Source organism: Rissa tridactyla, chromosome 21 (assembly GCF_028500815.1).
Source record: "Rissa tridactyla isolate bRisTri1 chromosome 21, bRisTri1.patW.cur.20221130, whole genome shotgun sequence".
NCBI classification, from domain to species: domain Eukaryota; kingdom Metazoa; phylum Chordata; class Aves; order Charadriiformes; family Laridae; genus Rissa; species Rissa tridactyla.
The window spans coordinates 5,249,273-5,265,296 of record NC_071486.1 but is presented as its reverse complement, the minus strand read 5'-3'; the positions used below and the strand labels follow the sequence as shown (position 1 = coordinate 5,265,296).

The 16,024-nt window shown below is 53.5% G+C and overlaps 1 protein-coding gene across 2 annotated transcripts in view; it reads right to left on the bottom strand.

Moving 5' to 3' along the window:
• Positions 1-31: 31 nt before the first annotated feature.
• Positions 32-16,024, bottom strand: part of RASSF5 (Ras association domain family member 5) — a 35,234-nt gene continuing 19,241 nt past the window's right edge. For both annotated transcript variants that reach the window (XM_054181282.1, XM_054181283.1), the window contains 4 exons: positions 7,459-7,572; positions 5,301-5,598; positions 4,797-4,912; positions 32-3,586 (listed from right to left, as the gene is read on the bottom strand). In XM_054181282.1, coding sequence (XP_054037257.1) covers positions 3,434-3,586; positions 4,797-4,912; positions 5,301-5,598; positions 7,459-7,572 — 681 coding nt within the window. In that variant the 3' untranslated portion in view covers positions 32-3,433. The remainder of the gene's footprint in view (positions 3,587-4,796; positions 4,913-5,300; positions 5,599-7,458; positions 7,573-16,024) is intronic.

Genomic DNA, 16,024 nt, shown 5'->3' with positions numbered 1-16,024 from the left:
CACGGCGCTAGAAACTCCACCGAAATGTAAGCAAAGTACATTCCAAGGCGTTGTCCTGGAACAGTCCGGTGTGCGGTGCCATAGATTGTGTATGTCACAAGTAAAACCCATTTGGTTTTAGATTTTATCCTTTTAAACATTTCCAGGAATTAATATCAGACATTTCAGCACTGAAAATGAGCTCTGTTAGCTGGATTTTTATGGTTTATATGATTTTTATCTATATATAAAAATACATTCTAATGTATGACATTCACTGTAATTAATCACAGGTAGACATGGGTAGCAGTTCTGTCAAATCCAGCTAAAATATTAAGAGAAGATTAATGGACCGCTTCGCTCAGGTTCCATGGGGGTAGGTGTTCTGTACCTCTTTAGCTGAAGCTTCAACACTTTACAATAAGGTTAAGCAATTTAAATTCACTTCTAGGAAGGATCCCTGTATCTTCCCTTTAGACTTAATACATGGAAGTTCCACAGGAGGGCGCCAGAAAAAGAAGTTAAAGAGCTTTCTTCAATTACGGACAGTTTTATTATCGTTGTCTTTTACACTGTCTGCATATGAACAAATAGTTTCAGAACCTTCAAAAAAGCAGGAAGTGAGACATTTTTTAAAAATGCCATAGATTTACTAGGGAGTAGTAAAAATAAATTACAGCATTGCAAAAATGCATTTCACTTTGCCATAGAAGCTTTACTATTCCATTCTATACACATTATTTTACATGTTTTACAATAGACATGAAAAATAAATTCACACGACCTAGGCAAGACAATATACTAACCAAAGGCACTGCCAACAGTATTTTGCGCTTAAGGAAGGGGCCAATTCTTCTACCCTAGACACAGCTCAACTGACCGTTGAGGATTTGAGTTTCAAGATCTACCAATTCTTCAACTGCCCCGTATTTTGAAAAAACAAAAAGAAACAGCCCTCCCCTTTGCAGGAGGTTTTTCAGCAGCATTCACGGTTAATTGCATAAGAAGCCATGCCTTCTACAAAATGTCAAAGACATGCTGGGTTCCGGGGGCGGGGAGAGGGTGACGGTCACCAAGACTCTAGTAGAAAACAACAACAACAAAAAAAGAAATCTTTACAACTTTTAGCCAGCAAGGTAAGGGATTTAAAATCAAGCGTCTGGAGCTTACATCTCGGAACCAATGGCAGTTTTTACAGTGTTCTTCCCCTTGACTGAACAGAAGTATTTATTTATACAGCACTAGATAAATGTTACTTAAATTACTTCACAAGTGCACGGTGAAGTAATAAGTATTCTTGTAAGCGGACAAACAGCCCCAGAGCATGAAAATTGCTGCTGTATTTGGGCTGCCGCCGTGTTGTTAAAGGTCATCTGGGTGTAGAGTACAGTACGGCTGGAGGCCCCTCCCGCCAGCAAACCCTTCACCGACCGAAACAGGAGCTGCAGCTCAGCTTGCAGAAAGCGGCACTGACACAAACCCAAGGGTTTTAAGCGATGCAGTTGCTCTCTTACGGTTTATAAACAACCACACTCAAGTATAAATCTGGACAAAAAATGAAAATCCCAAGCAGTCACCTTCCGGAAAGAAACAAACCAGTTCCTCGTCCCTCTGGACGAAAGCAGCCTCATCACAACAGTACCTCGTGGGGACAGGACTGAGAAGGCCTCTCGACAAAAGCCCCTTCCAATTGCCGTCTTAGCCCAAATGCAAAGTTTTCACACTTAAGGGAAAAAAAATTAAAAAAAAAAGGCACTGAGGTAAATTTTGGACTCTTCTACGTTATTTCTGTGGTAACTGTTACCCAACAACCTGTTGCCTCCCTTCCCGCCCCAACGCAGGTGGGGTCACAGCAGCCGACAGCGAGCTGGGAGGGAGCCTCCTTCATCGCATCACTGTGAAACCCTTTCACGTGCTCCGTCTGAACCTGGATGGTGTGAATGTGCCGTTCTCTCTCCACGCTTTGTTGCGGTGTCCTGTGTAAACAGAGGGAAGGCTGAAGCTGGCCGTGCGCGTCGTGCTCGGTACCAAGCACAGACTAAACATGGGCCCGTCCTCGCTCAGGCTGGCATCCCCCGAGCTTTCCTTGCCCTGCAGCAGTCGCCGCTCGCCGTCAGTGAGAAGGGGGTTGCTGGCTGGAGTCACGGCAGGAACGGATGCTCCAGCTCAGGGATTTTTAAGAAGGATGCGCAGCGCGTGCATCGGAGACAGTGGGAGCCCTGAGAGAGGGGGAGAGAGACCCTCCCTGGCCGTGCAGGCAGAGCACCGCGTGCGAGCGGGGAGGGAGGGAAGGAGAAGCCGCCAGGTCCAGAGCGGAGGGAAGGAGGGAGAGGGCGGCGTGCGAGGGACAGGAGCGGTGGGGGAGCAGTGCAAGGAGGGCAGCGAGAGGAGCCGTGGTGTGAGGGTGGAGGGAGGAGAGCAGCTGAGCCCTGGCGCCCTCGGTCCCCTGGCGCTAAGGCTGCCCGTGCTCCCGGTGCCGCCTCCACAGCCTGGCCCTGGCCGCAGCAACTCGCCCTCGGGGCCAGACCTGTCCGTAGCTCAAAATCGCTTTGCTTTGTAAAAAGGGGTTTTGAGCTTTCCTGGCTTAATCTGTTGGATATGTATTGCTAAACGTTCGGTACCTAACCGCTGGCCCATGCCCCAACCATCATCTTTACCCTTTTCAAACAGAATCTGTTCAAACGTAGGTCCCAAATCCTACAGAGTACAAAACTGGTAAAACACTGGCTATCTTAGCTAAGCATCAGGGGTATTTGCTTTAATTCACATTGTTTCCAAAACTGGACGTTAACTAGAGTCAAAATGGATGACTTTTCCTCGAATTAATATTACCAAGTTTCAATAACACTTACTGACAGACTGTTTGGGTGTTGCAGCTGCCTTGGTGTCATAACTTTACCCTTCCCTGCCTATCTTAGCCCTGAACAAGTCCGTCTGGCGTTGGTTACAGCTGCGACGCCCACGTGGGTCGGTGCAACCACCTCCTCCGCTTTATCTGCTGCTTCCTCCGCTTGACTTACGAAACGAGGACTCGGCCACACGCCGTGAGCGCGGCACGGCCGGACGGGGACAAGAGCGTTGCTGGGAGGAGTGTGAACAGCAAGCGTTACCCTGCTCAAAACATCAGCCAGGAGATGTTCCTCTGGGGTTTAACACCCAGCGTTTTCCACGGAGCTTCTCCATCGGATGGTACAGCTGAAAAGTGAACCAGCAGCTGTGTTTGGTTTGTTGACGGCCACAGTTTAAAACCGTCTTCCCGTGCTTTGACTGGCTCTGGCCCTGGGATAAGAGGTTTCAGAAGAAGAAAACGCTGTATGTTCGTGTTATGGGTGCTGGGAGCCAGTCCTTAATGGAAGGATGAAAAGGGAGAGTGATGAAAAGGTGTCCTGAGAAGCGTCTTTTCATTTTAAAAATAGTATCTAGCTTAGTCTGGTGCCCAGTGGCTCCTGAGGGGTTATCCAGGCTTGCCTCGGGCTTCTTTCAGGGTCTGTTGCAGTCTCTGTTTGAACTTCTCGTATTTCCTTTGAACCTGCTGGATTTTGTCCTTCTCTTCTTTGTCCAGTATCATCAAGAAGTTCTGTAGCTCTGGGATGGAGAACGCGTCCCACTGCAGGAACAGCAGAAACAGAGGGAAAGTAAGCACACGCCGTTACTTTATTGCTTTTGTGGGGTTTTTTTCCCCCCTGAATCTGTGAAGGGGAACAATAAGAGACATTTAAATATGTATCTGATCTCCAGGTAGCTTAATCTCACTGCGTCACGTTGTGAGAGCGCTGGCATAATGGGCTACAGCATAAAGGACCATCCCAGTCCTGAGCCCCTGAGACTGGAGATTTCATGGGAATTATCTTTTCCCAGGTGAATGAAAGCTCCCACTGCAAGGGACGGCACAGCTCCCTACGGAACTGGAATATTTAGGGAAACAACTGACGCAGCATTCACTCCCACTTCCCTTTATGAAGGGGGAGCGAGGTCCCAGCAGGAGCCGGTTCTCTTTCTTGTACTGCAAAGTTATCAAAACCGTTTGAGCTTCAGCAAAGCTGCCGGCACGGGGTGCAGCAGCGTGGCTGCTCCGGCTGCCACCTCCGCCAGCGAGGAGCAGGCCGGCCACAGGCTGACGATTGCCGTCAGTTCATAACTGCCGCCGTGTGCCGGCTCAGTGCCGCGGGGAGCCGGTGTCCCCACGGCGTCCCTGCCCACCGCAGCCCCACTCCTCCGGTGGCACAGCCCCAGCCACCCCGCGGCAGAATCCCACGGGATGCGGCAGCTCCCAGCGATGGTGTTCGTCACAGCGGGGAGCACGATCGCAACCAAAAGCTTGACTGCAAGCTTCTTACCCGAGTGTCCCTGCCTTCCACTCAAATTAGGGGACTGCTTATAACAGCGTTTAGCTAACCTAATTCCCGAAGATTCATTCTGGGATGGCGTCGCTCGGTTCTGTAAACAGATTATGGGTTGGCCATCAAAACTGGCCTCAGCATTTTCACAGCTCAAGTTTAAGTTTGCTTTTTTTTTTTTTTAAAATCAACTTATTTTAGGAGCAATAAGTTACCCAAACTTTTTTTTTTTTTTTTTTTTTAGGTAAGGTACAAGCAGTCCTTTCAGTTGATAATTCAAGTTTGGAGAAATACTGGTATCACACCCAGGATTTTAGCAGGCAAAGCCAGCCCCGTTGGGGAGAAGCCGCCTTGCTCACATGGCACGGCTCCAGCCCCTGCTGCCCCCGCCGTGCACGGCCCAGCTCCGCAACGCCGCCACGTGCTCAGCGACACTCTGAGCCTTCATGTGAGAGCCAAGGGAAAGAGCCACCGACGTACCTCAACTTCCCCTGTTTCGTTTTCCTTCAGCACAAAGCTGAGCACGTCCGTGTCGGGGCCCGCCAGCAGCCGCAGGTACAGGGGGTACTCGGTGAGAGGGAGCTTCTGGAAGAGCACTGCAAGGGAACGCAGACATCGCCGTCAGCCCGCGGCTGCCAGGGCGGAGGAAAGCCCAGCAGGGTCAACTGCAGCATGTAAAAGCAGTTTGTGCTGCTCAGGATCAGAGTGGAAGCAGCTGAGTCTCTCTCAGAGATCCATAACGATCCCCATTAGGTCTTAGGTGGCTTCAGCCCCCTTCTGGAAACCAGTAATTCCCCATCAGCTTAAGCAGCATCACCTCATGTGGTGGTCAGGCCATTTATTCGTCTGACATTTAGGCACTGCCTGCCTGACACACCACCGAGTCCTAAACGAATGCTTTGGGTACATTTCTGCACACAAAGTGGTAAAAAAAAAAACTGATCGGCCACAGGGCAGCTGGCGGGTCCGAGGGCCTGAACTCACCTTGCCCATCCTTCCGCATCTCCTTGAAAAGTGCAAACTTCTGAGGGTTATCCACCACCATGAACTTCTTCAGGAGCCCCTGGATCACCTCGCTCACCGTGGTCGTGCTGCTGATGTGGAGCTGCTTGACGGCATCCAGCGGCAAGTAGAAGGAGGTTCTCTTGTCCGTCATGTCGGCCAGGTTCACCTCCTTGAGGGCATCGTAGATGGACTGTGGCCGGATCCCCGCCGGCACCGTCACAGGGCGGCGCAGTTTCAAATGCACTTTAATGAAACCCGTGTACGTCCCATCATCATTCTAAAGCAAAGGAGAGGGGGGTCAGGCTCCAGGGAACGTTTCTAGTCCTGCCCCCCGCTATGAGGGGCTTTCTGGTCACCAACGCTGCGGCCCGCGGAGTGGCTGCAGGACTTCCCACCCCTCGGTACTGCCAGGAGGCTGAGGGTTTCTTATTAATCATGTAAAAAGTAACCAGTAATTTTGGGTTAGTCACTACTGATTTTCTCCTGTTCCTTCCACTCGGTCATGACTCATCCCTTCCTCACGTCTCTGCGATCTCGTCTTATTTAAACCCAACACCGCTCTACAAGTCAGTTATGGAAACCATTACACGTAATTTGTAGTTGCACTTCAGTGAGGATTTGAAACCTCTGGGAAGGTTTCCACGCCTCATGTTCAGCGAGATCTCCCAACTGTATTCCTCACGTTTTATTCCCTGCTTACGGATTCTCACATCTCCTTGTAATAATAAACCATTCAAGATCAGCCCGTCCCACGGCGGGTCCCTTGCCCTACCCTCAGCTCTGCAAAAATCAAAAGAAAAGCCTGGCTCCATACGGTCCATCCACGGGCACCACCGGGAACAAGCCGAGGGATGCACCTCGGGAGCCGGGAGCGCTGGCCACCGGTCCCACCCCAGGGCCACCACCGGCAGCTGAGCCCAGCCAAGCCCCGGGGCTGCAGCAAGTCCCGGGGGTAGGTTTAGGCTGGACATTAGGAAAAAATTCTTCCCAGAAAGAGTGGTTAGACACTGGAATAGGCTGCCCAGGGAGGTGGTGGAGTCACCATCCCTGGATGTGTTTCAGAGTCGTTTAGAAACGTTTAGTGTTGGGGGATACGGTGTAAGGGAGAACTTTGTAGAGTGGAGATGATGGTTGGACTCGATGATCCCAAGGGTCTTTTCCAACTGAAATGATTCTATGATTCTATAAGTCTCAAGACTGTATTTTTCTAAGCCTCAAGCAAAGTAACTCAAGAGTAGACATTTGGGTCACAAATGACTCCTTTAAATCAAGGGGTGGCAAAAATCAATGGGCGAGACATTCCAGCAGAAGTTACTGTGCATTTTGAAATTGCTTCACAAAGGGAACTGTTGTAAGAGCTACTATTTTAAATAAACTTCAGGTTTGTTTTCAGCTGTTAGCAAGCACCAGGGAGTTTGGTAGTTCTCGGAAGTTCAATGATTTAATTATTTCACTCTTTAAGAAGCTTTTCCCCCTCTCTGTAAGGTCCCTTTGCCGTACTCCAGTTTGTAAAAGAGGTGATTTCCTTGTCTTCTCACCACCCAGCATCAAGGCTTGACTTAGAGGTGGCGACAAGCAAGTCTGCAATCAAAGCTCTGACATCCACAACATCCACTGCGGTTCTTGGACCTCTGCTGAAACAAGCCTGGCAGAGGCGGAAAGCATCTCTTTCTAGACAGGCTTTGCGCTTCTAAATCCACTTTGCGTTTCTAAATACACTTTGTCTTTCTGAATCCACTTGGTGTTTCTAAATCCACTTTGCGACAGCTGAACTGCAGCGTCGCAGCCCGCGCTTCCCCGTGACTCATCCCCCCCGGAACAACGTGGGCTCATCTATTTGTGGCAAGTTAATCGCGGCGCAGGCTGGCCAGAGATTACCGTGCCAGTGCTCCCAGTTTGAGAGGGGACCAAGGCAAGGGGTGTGGGGGTGTGTGTGTGTTATCTCAAGTGTCGGTGACGAACGCTAAGGAAACCCAAGCAGGAGAAAAAGCAGATCGGGTACGGAAGACAGGAGCATCTCAGCAGGCACAAGCCCTCTCGCTGCGGAGATGCCTCCCTGCAGCCCGGCTCAGCTCACAGCCCAGGGAAACCAGCAGCAGGCTTTCTGCGTATTCAGAAAATATAGCCCCGTACATACCAGCTTCATCAACAGGCAGTTGGTAACTTTTGCGTTGTATTTTTCAATTTTCTGTTTGATCTCCTGGACGGTCGGAGGCTCAGGTTTTTCTTCTTCTACTGTTTGCGTTACATTCTGAAATCAGAGGAGACAGGCTTTAGCTGTTTTACGTGCCGGGTCACGCCGCGTCTCTCCAGCTCTGCTGGTGCTTGGGAAACGCCGGAATGGAGAGGCCGTGCAGACCCCAAGCTCACACCCGCCGCGATGGCACAGGAGGAGATGGTACCAACGGCCAAGAGGCCAAACGCGCAGGATGCCCCGTCCCTGCCCCAAACCTCCTCTGGGCCCCAGTGACAGGCAGTGGAGGGACACACGAACCCCACCAGTTAGTGGGACACTGAGGCACAGAGCAGTAAAGCCATCCCAGTACAAACCAGGGCAAAGAATCCAGCCTCTAAAACCCGCTTTCAAAAATCCCACCTGCACCTGCCGAGTGTTTCTTTGCTTCTTGCAACGCCATTGGAAAAAAAAAAAAAAAAAAAAAATCACATCCTATTCCCAGCATCCGTGGCTCTGCCTACCCGAGCCAGGCACCCCTTAAAAACCTGGGGTGCTCCCCAACCAGCTTCCAGCAGGTTCACCCAGGCAGAATGTGAAGTTAAATCTCTGCTGGATTACTCCTCCTCAGCTTTGGAAATTATAGCTCAGAGCAGTAAAATCACACAAGCAGCAAGCCGGCTGCATGACTAATAAAGCAGTTGCTAATAAATCAGTCCGGGCATCCCAGCCCGTGTCACAAACCGTTGAGCGTCTGCCCGCGCGTGGGCTGGCCGGGAGGACGACGGCTGCTGCTTCTCGCTCCGGTTTTGGGGAATTTCCTCTTGGGAGGCAAAGCAACAGACTGGGCACGTAGGTGGGCTCTACCTGCAGGTCGCGCATGGAAATGTCGCTAATGAATAATGGGAAAACACAATCCTGCCGTGGAGACCCAGGGCTCAGAGCGTTTGAGCAGAAAGGCAATGAACGGGTTTGGATAAAGCACCAGGGCAGAGCCCAGCGCTGCTGGCAGCACGGGCTGAGCCGACGCGGGATGGGAGCAGGGTCCAGGCCAGGAGGATGCTGCCCTGGGGTCCAAGCGGCTGCAAGACCTGCACTAGAGGGGAGCAGGACCACGGTGCCCGTTACAGGCCATCTAAAAAGGGAAAAGCAAGGTGCTTTCTGCTGAAGAGGGCCAGAGCATGCATCTCTGGGGTACGCTGGAGGAAAGCACGCGAACCACCACCAAGCCCTGTCTGTCCCGGTGCCCCACAGCTCACGTCCCGCCCCAGGAGGCATCTCTGGCCCCCGGCTCCCAGCCTTGAAGACAGGCAAGCAGGGCTCGCAGGATGCCGGCCACCTTCCTCCAGGGACACGCAAGCCAGGGAGAGAGCAAGAGGAGTGCCGGGGGAGCCGGGAGGGAGGGAGGCTCTGCCGAGGCACCTGGAACACGCGGCTGCGGATGGGTTTCTGCAGAGCAGGTTTGTAGCAGCCTCCAGTGAGAGCCCGAGCCCCACTGCCGCCTCCCGGAGCCCCACAGCACGGGCTTTGAAGGCCACGGACACCCTGGAAACCCAACGTCAGGATGCGACCCTCCACCATTGCGCCCGGCGTGACGGCAGAGCCCGGGCATCATGCGGACACAAGAACAAGCGAGCTCCTTTCCAAAAACCTGCTGGAAGGCACGAAAGGAGGTGCCAGCACAAACGGGCAGGGATTTCGTGTGTCCCCACCCCAAGAGTTGAAGAACAGCCTCGGCAGCTGCAGAGCCCTCGAGGCTCCGGTGCTTTGCCTGCACCACGCAGCGGGGACAAGGAGGGGAGGGAAACCCAGAGCACAAAGCTAAAGCTACTGAGCCACAGCCAGACAGGCAGCAAGTGCTTCTGGGGACCCCCCCGCATCCCATCTCCCTCCCCTGGGACTGCGACACCGAGCCCAAAGCTCTCAGGACAAAAGCACCCGCTCAACCTCAGCATCCACCTAGAACAGCCTGTGGCAGAGTTAACGGCTCCTGTAATAGTGAGATGGAAGCAAGGACTTGTGTGACGCTGAAATAAATTTAAATTCACAAGTGGGCTAAGAAAATCTATTAAAAAAAAAAAAATGAAATACAGGGAGCTAAACCAACCCAGGAGCTGCACGGTGAAGCCCAGCAGCCACCTTTGGGTCTCCTCGTGGGAAATGACCTGCTGCAAGGACAGGACTGTGCTGACTGCGCCGCGGTCTCTCCGGGCAGCTTGTGAGGACTCAGGGCTGAGCAGCGCTCCCCGCGAGGTACCGCAGCCGAATTCCTGCCCTGAGCACGTCTCCAGCCCAGGGATGCCCATCACGTCAAACCATGGTGCCAGATGCAAACCGGCAGCAAGAATCACAGCCTGCAGCAACACATGCTGCTCATTTCTTGGCACCGTCACTGGAGCCCTTCACCGCCTCCTTCAGCCGCTTGCCTCGGCCGGCAGCAGAACGCGGGTCCAACAGCGGCATTCAAGAAGCCTCGATGACTTTATTGCCACAAGACCGTTGGAAACTCCCTACACGAGCCTCATCTTGTGCATCAATGTTTGACACCACTTTGGCCTGGGCTACCCAAAGCAGAGGGGCTTTCCATCTGGCCAGGAGAGCAGCTCCCCTCTAAAGCACAGTCTTCAGCATCCCAAAATCCAGACCTGCTGCGAACAAGCCTGGTTGTGTCTTGGGCGATGCTCAGCGGGCCGGACGGATTTCCCAGCGCAGCGCTCTGCTGCCTTTTCCATAACTCACCACCTTCCCCGGAGACAGGCTGGGAATACATCCCGCCAGCGCTCCCAGATTTTGTGTGGGCTTGCTCAGAAGTTAGCATTAGCGGAGAGCAGAAAGCGTGAAGGGATGCGCTATCAAGGCCGGTACAGAACAAAAAATATAACCTCCATGAAGGAAAAAAAGGGGAAAAAAAAAAAGCATCTTTAGGAGCACAGCCCATCTCTTCCCAGGCAGCCACGCAGTACATGAGACCAGGATGCAGCAAGCTGTAAATAAGCCAGTATCGCCCCAGGCTACCCATGATATTTCTTTTAGGAGAAGAATCAAGCACAGAACAAACTGAAATCCTGGTTGCAATCTGGCAAGACGGCTAGAGTCCTGGGATTCGAGAGCCCCAAATTCACTCAAGCGATTCCCAAGCAAGAGTTCACACTTTCTGCCCGAGACAGGCAAACAGTACGAGACCTCTGGAAACGCAGATCCAACCCAACGGAGGAACACCGGCACCGCATTACAGTCTCCTTCGTGTTCAGCGCCTTAAGAAAATAAAAGCAAAGCTTTCCAGAGGTATTTAAGAATGGAACGTAAACATCCACTTATTGTAACGGCAATTTCAACTCCCCAATTTGTCAAAGTCCTTAGGCACATGCTTCACCGCAATCTACTCACTGCAATAGGTCTTACGTGGCTGCACAGGGGAGCTGGGCTGCCGTGGGAGTCTTTGAAAATAATACCAAGGTTAGAGATTGTCAAAAGTAGCACTGAAGGGGAAAAAAAAAAAAAAAAAAAAAAAAAACAACAAACTTCCCTTTCAGTTAATGGAAGACATGCTCTCAGAAACCCTCCGCTTCCCCACGCCCCCCATGTGACGGCGCTGGGGTGGCAGCGCGGCTGTGCCTGTCCCCAGGGAAGAACGAGGTCTCCAGCGAGCCAGCGCCGGGAGACCCCCGGGACTGTCCCCTCCTGCGTCCAAAGGAACCCGGGGCTGCATGGCCGAGCTGCAGCGGTGGGACACGCCGTGCACATCTGCCACACTTCACCCCCGGCACGAACACCACCCGGCGCAGCCCAGCATCCACCCCGCCACACGCGGCAAAGGCCGACAGAGCCGTCCCTGCCGCTGCGCCGCGCTCCTCTCCAGCAGGGCCAGTCCTTCCCCTCTTGTCATGTTTCCAGCTGCAGAAATTAGCACGTGCCAGCAATTAAGACCTCTCTGAGCAGCTCGCGGCGATGCCGCCCAGTTTCCATGGAGGACACACGGTGCACCCAGGACCGCAGCAGCCCGGAGTGGCGCCAGTCCCCGGGGTGTCACGGCCGGCGCCCGGTGGACACTAATTGCTCCATGTGCCAAGGGACCTAAATCACTCGCAGCGGGATGCCTGGCTCAGGAACACGGTGCTGGTGGCACCATGTCACCAGTCTCACACCATGTCCCCGCACAGCTCCATCAATGAACCCCCGCAGCCGGCCCTGCTGACCACTCAAAGCTGCTGCCGGCAGAGATGGAATCTCGCTCCCAGGAGCCGGAATGGGCCGGTGTCTGGGACCCGCTCCCCGGGCAGGAGGGCAGTTCCCCCTCCCTCTCACCTGCTGCCCCAACCCCGGCAGCGCTGGGGAAGGCAGGAGCCAGCTCAGCTCCCACCTGCACAAAGGTTTTTCCGAAAATCACCACCTTCCTCTGCCCATCCTGCGGCTTCCTGATGCTCAAGACCTTCCACTGGGAAAACATATCAGGAAAGAAAGCTGCCCATACTTTATTTGTTTACTACGTCTATTTGTTTTGACCAACCCAATGTTACGAAGACCCACAACAGTTTATTGTCATTTAGACAATTATTCTATCCCCCAATGACCCCTCCCCCCCAGGAAGGGAAATCGGGGAAAAAAAACCCAATAATTTACACGATCGTGCAGCCGCAGCTACAGGTAACAGGTTGCTCTCTCCCTTTCCACGTGCAATTGTAATTGAAAAAGAAACCCTGCATTATGACAATTTGACAAATACAGGTTTTAACAGCCTTATTACGCTCTCTTCGGGTTATTTCGTAAGTCATCTTGCACCCGGTGTGGAATTAATTTGCTGTTATTAAGCTCCCAGTGTCAGTGACGGATGGTTTAACCGTTTCCACTGCAGCACGGTTTAAGGTGCGCAGAGAGTAACCGACCTGCCCTGGAAAGAAAACCAGCGACCTCCCACGGGGCTCCCGGCTCTGCCAGCCCCTACGAGCCGGCCGCGGGTTTGAAGATGCGTCTCCGAAACAGCAGGTTGCGCATACGGCACAAAGCGGCGTGGGACTCCTGAGCCCCTCGTCCCCTACACGTCAGCTGTGGTGCAAAAAACCAAACCCGAAGTGACCGCTTCCACAGCGCTAACGTCTTAGCGGGCTCGAAATGCAGCAAAGTTCTTACTTTGATGTTAAAAGGAAAACTGCAACATGTTATGAGAGTCAGCTGGACCGACCCTGCAAGAAAACATTGCCAGAAGTGCAAAAAACCTCTTTGCTTCCAGCCCAGGAGCCTCCACCAGCTCACCCTCCTCCCTCCCCCTCGGCTCAAGGCAAAGCAAGTTTTAATGATCTCCTACCCAGCAATGCCACCGCGGGGCTGCCGAGCACCGCACACGGGACAACTAAACCCAAGGGACACGCTCCACAGCCAAAGGGGCTGTCCCGCGGGAGCCAGGGCAGTGCCATCCCGGCTCCAGCAGCTATCCAGGGCTGGGGGAGCCCTGCGGGACCCCCAGGGCTCCAAGGGCTCACCCCCGCGCCTCTCCTTGCCGTTCCTGGCAGTGATGCTCAGGCAGAGCAATGCCGCAAGCCCCCACCACACCATCCCCAGCCCCCCGCGCACCCCGTGGTCAGAGACTCTGCTTTTCTCTTTTACAGACCAAAACCCACCCGCCAGCAGGACCCGAACGAGCCCGGCCCCGCGGCGGGGGGAGCCCGGGGAAGGGTGGCCACGGCCTGGGAGCAGAAGTGCTGCTCCTTCCGTCGTGTACGATTAGATCAGCTGCTTCTTGCTCTTCACCAATCTACCCGGGGCCTCCGGTTTTGCAAAGCTTCTGGTGCAGAATATGCAATTCTGGCTGAAGGAAGAAAAACAGAAGCTATTAACCATAAACCGTTGCCACATTTCCTGTCGTACCGGGACAGGATGAAACAAGCTGTTAACAAAACAACAGCTCGGTAACTCTGCCTGCGCCCAAACCCTGGCAATCCATGCCGGACCTGCGGCTCTCCCGGCTGGAAACTGGGACAGAGGGATGTCAGCCACCCTCGGGGATGGCCTGGCCGCGTGGCAGCGCACCATGATGTCTGTGTGCCAGCCTGAAAAACCAGCACGTTCCCATCGCCTCCATCCCTGCAACCGGAAGGGGAGCGATGGCGAGACCGGGGCTGCCAGGGTGCTCCCACTCCCACCCTGTCAATGACCTGGCGCAGAACATTGCACGGCCACGGATGCCAGAATTTAACCAGCAAACGATGCGTCCTAGCATCATCTAAATTCAGCAGGTGAGGGGTTCACCATCCCCTATGAAACTGCCATAAAATAACTCGCAGACAGCCACGGCCTGCAGCGAGACAAAGGCACCCATGGGCTGCACAGGACCGAGTCCTCTCCTGGCCCGTCACAGCCCGCTGCAAACGGGCTCCCCTCCCAGAACCCACAGTATTTCTTCAACTGTAAGAAATGTCAATTGTAAGAATCAATTGTAAGACAGGACTTGAGCCTCAGCTGGCACTCGGGCTAATGCTCGGCAGTATAAAAGCCACCCAGAACAAGTGCCCCGGGAAGAGGCAGGCAGTCGCGACGCACAATGCCCGTGGCCCGGGGCTGGGTAACCGCGGCCCCAGCGAGTTAGCCACACCGGCGTCCTCTTTGCCATCTACCACTCATCTAATGAGCCATGAGCTTGTGACAGGCTATTACGGGGGAGGTAAAAAACCCACGGGCCATCACGATAATGGTGACATACTCTCAAAAAGAGCGATTCTAAGCCAAGAAAGGCAACAACAAAGCCTCAGTGACAGATTTGTCTATTTATCGGTTTGCAAGGACGCCAGGAGAGACACGTTCCACGTCCAGCTGAAGAGCATCCTTCCTACAGCCTCTCATCTTGCAGAGGTCAACCCCCAACTTAAAAACCTTCTTAAAGCAAGAAAAGGCAGCAGCTCTGCATCACGCCATACCTCTCTGCTGGGATAACAGCTCTCGGTGGGACGGTGCCCTCTCCCCAGAGCTGCCCATCCCACCACAGCCCCAGCCAGCCCCGAGGAGCCAGCACATCGTTACGGGTTGGACGCACAGCTCGGGAGCTGGAAGACCGGCAGCTCGTGAACCATGGCTTTGGTAGCCATAAAACCAGACATGGAAAGGCACCTCAGGTAGAAAGGCTGAGCCTGCACGTCCATGGGACACTGCTTGCAGCGAGTGCTGCCTCCCTGCTGCCACAAGCCACCCTCAGAGACACTGTCCTGCCCCCTCGCTCCCAGCCAGTTCTCCTCACCAGCCATTTAGTCAATGAATTTGAACAGCCAGAACGGCGGAGATGGATTTGGCCCAACATCACCACATTCTTGGCAACGACCGTCTAATCTAGAGGCAGGGGTGACCAAGTCCTCCCTGGTGTGCTTGGGCACAGGTCCATCGCCATTTACCTCAGCAATGCTTGACAATTCGCGTTCTCAAAAACCCAGCCCGAGCTCTCCCTTTAGCTCCCATGTTCAGACGGCAGGAGTATTCTGAAGACCTCTTCTGGATGCCTCTTAGGGCATCAATCGTCAGTTCTTCTGCTTATTAAGATGTTTCTTAAAACATCAGAAAACAAAGCCCAGCAAAGCTGCTGGCCAGGGAGCCACAGGCCAGAGGAGCATCACCAGCTCACACCCTATGACCACCATCACACCACAGCATGGACGACTGGAGAGAAATGTGAATTCTTCAAATTTGAGCCAGACACACGAGAACCAGCAGCTCAGAACTGTAAATCCAGGTGCAGCGGGGAGCAGTGGGGCCAGGGCAGCACCATGCAGCCTGATCACGGTCACCGGGGAGCTGGGACATCTCTGCTCCTGCACAGCTCTCCATCACTGCCAAACACCCAGCGCCTCCCCGTCACCGCACACTCCCACGGTTCACAGCACTACACGGGGAAAGGATCGACTGCTCGAGCATGGATGGGTAGGGGGGAAGAATCATACAACAGATTTGAAAAAAGAAAAACCACCAAAAAACCCAAACCAAATTGCATATTTCACTCCCTTTGATAAATTGAAATGAGATGCTGCAGTTTACTTTGGAGTCCAGAGGAAAAGGCAAAGGATAGGAGAGCAGAGCATCTCCAGAGAAGGATCGTTGCTGCATTTCAGAGAGGTTAGAGGCAAGTGAAGATGGGCTCCGTGTTTTGATTGCCATGGAGATTTCACTTAGAAACCATTTTTCCTGCCACATCCCTGCTCAGCAGCGAGAGCTGAGCAGGTTCTCCCAGGGAGCTCCATCTCAGGGGGGTCTGGGCTGGACAAGACCCCAGGGGTGCCCAACCACACCACCGTCTGCGCACAGAGACGAGCCTGGTGAGACCCCGGCCTGGATCAGGGAGGCTGGGTGGATCAGAGGGATCTGCTGATCCTCAGGAGCAGACATTTGGGAACTGATCGCAGCCTCGCAGGGCCAGGAGAAGCCCCTTTTCCCCAGCAGAGGTGCCCCAGGGACATCCCTGTGCCCCAGGGCTGTGCCAGAACCCCTCCAGACCTGCCTCCCCTCTGGAAATCACCCTGTGCTCCGACAGTCCTTTGGAGGATGGAGACAAGAG